Source organism: Penaeus japonicus, unplaced genomic scaffold (assembly GCF_977035675.1).
Source record: "Penaeus japonicus unplaced genomic scaffold, GWHDUDI00000001_assembly GWHDUDI00000018, whole genome shotgun sequence".
Taxonomy (NCBI): Eukaryota; Metazoa; Arthropoda; class Malacostraca; order Decapoda; family Penaeidae; genus Penaeus; species Penaeus japonicus.
Genome location: NW_028234420.1, coordinates 8654502 through 8659501, shown reverse-complemented (window position 1 = coordinate 8659501; position 5000 = coordinate 8654502). Strand labels below are relative to the sequence as shown.

General features: G+C 41.4%; 1 protein-coding gene across 2 annotated transcripts in view; it reads left to right on the top strand.

The window, feature by feature from the left end:
• LOC122263452 (protein lethal(2)essential for life) overlaps positions 1-5000 on the top strand; it is a 26279-nt gene that overhangs the window by 20980 nt on the left and 299 nt on the right. For both annotated transcript variants that reach the window (XM_043031863.2, XM_043031862.2), the window contains exons 2-7: positions 2584-2735; positions 3293-3415; positions 3674-3763; positions 3911-4045; positions 4198-4323; positions 4510-5000. The exon at positions 4510-5000 is cut by the window's right edge and continues 299 nt beyond it. In XM_043031863.2, coding sequence (XP_042887797.2) covers positions 2598-2735; positions 3293-3415; positions 3674-3763; positions 3911-4045; positions 4198-4323; positions 4510-4659 — 762 coding nt within the window. In that variant the 5' untranslated portion in view covers positions 2584-2597 and the 3' untranslated portion in view covers positions 4660-5000. The remainder of the gene's footprint in view (positions 1-2583; positions 2736-3292; positions 3416-3673; positions 3764-3910; positions 4046-4197; positions 4324-4509) is intronic.

The window sequence follows — 5000 nt, the reverse complement described above, 5'->3', positions numbered from 1 at the left end:
GTGCCTGTTCTGGTCGATGGGTTCTGGCAACACTTGACGCCCCTTCCGTACTGCGGCTGTTATGGCTATACTTGTCGACGTGCTGCCTCTCTCCTTCTAAAAATATTACGTAGCCATGCCCTTCCCTCCTCTACGTCCTCGTTCTCCGCTTTCTTCATTACAGTGTGTCTTTCTCGGTCATTATTCATCTGGTATCACTCCCTTTCTTCATTCCTTTAGTCTGTAACAACGATATTGATAGTAAGGATAATGATAATTATTATTACTGTGGAAATGGTAATGTTTGGCCTTGTCATTGTAATTGTCCTTGATGTTCCACTTAGATTAGTTTTATTTTTATTTTTATGTGAAATAGTATTGTTTTTTTTTTCTTTTTTTGTTTGTTTTTTTAATTCTCGCTCTTTATGTCTCTTTCCATTAGCCTTTTTTCAAATAATCCGCTAATCAGAAAAGTGAAAGGAAGGCATATAGTTCTACTGAAACCATAAAACCTTTTATCATAAACAACACAAAAAGAATCCTTATACAAAGTACAAGGACGCATTAAAAAGAAAATTCATTGAATATGAAAAAAAAGAAATATAATCAAAGTAAAGGAAAATAAAGCATTCCAAAAATTAAACAATGAATCCACTACCCGCGTACAGTGAAAATATCCTCATCCAAAAATTAAGTCAAAGAAACCACAAACACGCTTCTCACCCCCCCCCCCTCCCCCTCTCCATTGACTCTTCTTAACTCCACCCCTATCCCCTCCCTTCTATTTAATATCCTCCCTCCTCACCCCCTCATCTTCCCTTAACCCCTTCACCCTCCATTTACTTCCCCACCCTATATCCCTCTTCTTTAACCCCATTTCCCCTCCCTGAACCCCCAATCCCCCTCCCAGAACCCCCACTCCCCCTCCCAGAACCTCCTATCCCCCTCCCTGAATACCCATCCCCCTCCCTGAACCCCCAACCCCCTCCCTGAATACCCATCCCCCTTGACTACCTCCCATCCCCCTCCCTGAATACCCATCCCCCTTCGACTACCTCCCTCCCTCCCTTCTCCCGACCCACTTTACCCCAATACACGTGTCGTCCGAAGCTCGAGCTCCCTGCGCGGTGAACGATGGGGCCTCTCTTTGGCAGGTAAGAGTGCCGGGAGAGCCAAGGTTTTGTTCGGATACTCACACCTTGCGCATGTTGTCCACAAACGTTCTTTCTCGTGCCAAACGAACCTTTGCTTCCACTATCTATCGGCTGGCTACAGGCAGGTTTGGGTGACTCAGATCTTTTGAAATTTGGAGAATTTACGTTTTTTTTTTCTACGTTTAGGTTTCGTTTCTTGTTAGTTCTCGCGTGATTTGAAAAAAAAAATGGTCAGCGAAGGCTATGTGGTTTAGTTGTTTCTCGAAGCCTTCGGAAAGTAGATCTTGCGTTTAGGGTTAACGTAAAACAGTATATCATAATAGAATTTTCACGAACAGATATTTTGAGAATCCTAAATCTTCTTGGTCAAGGTGACGCACATATATTCTCAATGTTCAACAAAGGATGTCCTCCATGTTTGGATAGCTTAGTGTTGACGATTAGGTGCTGGGAAAAAAATGTTTGAACATGTGTGGATTTTTCTTTCGTCAAGTTGAGAAGGATCCATGCTGCAGATTCACGATATTAAGACGAATCGCACAGCCCAAAATAAGTTGTTTCTTTAAAGGAATTAGCAAGATCATAGTAAGAAGGCGGGGGAGGAAGAAGAAGAAGGTGTCCAAGTCCAGATTTAATTCCTGTGCTGTCTCTGGCTCCTCCTCCGCAGATACACTAATGCCTCTCCTTTGGAAGAAGACATTGTTAAAGAATAATATACTCAACAACGCTCAGATACTCGATGCAATTAAAACCAACCAACAAATGAAAAACAAAGGTAAAACAATCAGAATCAAGCTGGACATCGCACGCGATCACAAAAAAACAACATAGAACACACTCTCGGCAAGATGACAAAGCGATGTAGGTGTTCGCCAGTAGCTCGGAATGCGGTCTATGTTGGCACATCAACACCACGGCCAACATTCCTCCTACTTTTGGGGGATCTTTTTTCCCTCTTGTTGTTATCCGCATACGAGGCCAAGTTATTATAGAATACAGCTGGCTCAAAGAAAGTGTATTTCCTCGCTTGCGCCGACGTCAGCTGAACAAATAAACAGCTGAGAATGCTTTTCTTCTCAGGGCGTGTTTTTATTTCTTTCACACATAGGCCGTGAGAAAATCCTCTGAAAGGAAGACGTAATTGAGACAATGAATTTAATTTTATCAGAACTAGAGGTTGCAATTATGATGACGAAATACTACTACCATTAATGATGAGGATATAGATAATTATGATAATAAGAACGATGACAATAATGACCACTATGATAAGAATGAATATTAGCTGAATTATGTTAATAACAATAATAATAATATTGATGCAAATACAAACCATAACGAAAATAAGAACAAGAGTCCCGCTGACGTAGCAAGCAAATGCAACGCCAGAACGAATAAACACACCAATTGCTTATCCCTGTATACTGAGCCACGCCCTCTCCCTCCGCAGGCATCCTCAGCAGCATGACCAGCTCCAGCAAGACCCTCAGCGTCGTTCAGCGCGAGTCCTTCTTCGATGACTCCTTCTTCAAGGACTCCTGGGAGGACTTCGACAAGGCCGTCCAGAGCATCCTCGACAAATTCGACGACACTGGCTTGAAGGTGCGTGGGAGATGGTATAGTCACAGAGGGACGGGGGTTCGTGTGTGTCATGAGAGGGGCCTTCTGTTGGGGGTGTCATGGCGGTGGATAGTGCGCGGGGATGATACATCAATTTGACAGTAACGCACACACACACACACACACACACACACACACACACACACACACACATATGATATATATATATATACATATATATATATATATATATATATATATATATATATATATATATATATATACAGATTATGTATATGTATATGCATTTGTATGTGTATATATACACATACATATATCATGTATATATATATATATATATATATATATATATATATATATATATATATATATATATAAATACCACACACACACACACACACACACACACACACACACATATATATATATATGTGTGTATGATATATATATATATATATGTGTGTGTGTGTGTGTGTGTGTGTGTGTGTGTGTGTCGTCCTTCATCTTTCGTCTAAACAAGAGAACCACGAGGCAATTTCAATCATAAACAAGAAGTGACCTTGCCCTTACCCTTCCAGGTCGACACCGGGTCCAGGTCCAAGTGCCGTGATGTGTACAGCAGGATCCGCTCCTCCAAGATTGACGAAGACCTCTACGCCTCCCAGGCTCTCCAGATTACCGAGAAGGATGGCAAGTTCCAGGTAAGGAACCTATCATTTTAGAGTTAGTTTCCTTGGATGTCTGTTGTTATTCACGTTCTAGAAAATCTGTTCATCAATTGTTATGACAATAAAAGAGAGTATATGTATTGGATACAATATTTTTTATCATTATACGAATTGTAATGTGATACGAAAGTCGATTTGATTAGAACTGGGTGACCAGTTGCTCGAAATCGGAGATGGCGAAGACTGAAATTTGATGGATCGTTTTCTATTAAATAATTTTATTTATTTCAGGCTGTCATGGACGTGAAAGATTTCAACCCATCTGACCTTCAGGTGAAAGTGGTGGACGACCGTGTTGTCGTGGAGGGCAAGTACGAGAAGGTGAGTGCTATTCATTGAGACAAAAAGAAATCACAAATACGCAACCTCCCTGGATAGATCACTTGAACAGAACTTTCATATAACACCTTATTTGTCTATCAATCCTAACTATACATTGGTGAACTGATTTTCTGGTATACCTTCTAGAAATCTGAAGATGGTTCCTCCATGTCATCGAAATCCTTCTACAAGGAGTTCACGATGCCCCCGAGCGCAGACATCGACCACGTGGCCACTGCCCTTTCCAAGGATGGCGTCCTCACAGTCAAAGCCCCCAAGAGGGTAAGTGCCGAGAATTAGAATCTCTCTAAATACCGATCCTGATCCTTCAGTTATTACATGCATAATTTTTGCGTTTACTTTAAATACACGCAAGCGTAGAATAAGTTTAAAAAATCATACCGTACTAATGTTTGTTTCGTTCCCTCCATCAGGAAGGTGATGCCGCAGCCAAGCCCGCCGGAGCCCTCACTAGCTCCTCCTCCGCCGCCTCCTCTTCCTTCTCTTCCTCATCTCATCAGTCGTCCTCTTCTTCCACCTCCATGTCCTCGACTAAGAAGGTAAGAGTGTCGCAAGGTTGTGCAATCCTTTGAAACAAGATAATGATGTATCATAATATCTGCCTCGAGTTGATTATTTGCTTCCGTTTTTTTTTTTTCTCTCTCTCTCTCTCTCTCTCATTAGTGTTCGTTTTCTTTCTCTTTGATCCTCTTATGTCACGGCTTATCCTCTCTTCGTCCTCGCAGGTGTCGATGTCCTCCAGCTCGTCCTCCAGTTTCTCCTCCTCTGCCCTGTCTTCCAACATGGGCATGGACTCCCTCGAAGACATGGCTAAGGACATGAAGGACCGCCTCGTCTTCTCCCACGAAAACGTGAACCTCAAGCTCCCTCAGTAAGGAGCCCTGTGCCCGAAAGAAACGCCACTCTCTAGATCCGGAGAAAAAGTATAGAAATAATGAAAAAAATGAATATATTAATCACAAAGCTGGTCTAGAGTATGTTAGAAAAAAAATAAATTCTAGGAGCAAACGATCAAATTCAGTCGTGTAATAATTTATGCAATTGTATTCATGGAAAAAAATTGATACTCTGACGTCATGTCTATACTCCTCTCTAAAAACAATTGTTTGTCACTCGTTTTCATGTCGTTACTTGGTACAATTATTCTGTTATGTAATTACCAGGCGTAACTACTGTTTCATGATAATTACCAGGTGTAATTACTGTAAGCAGGTAT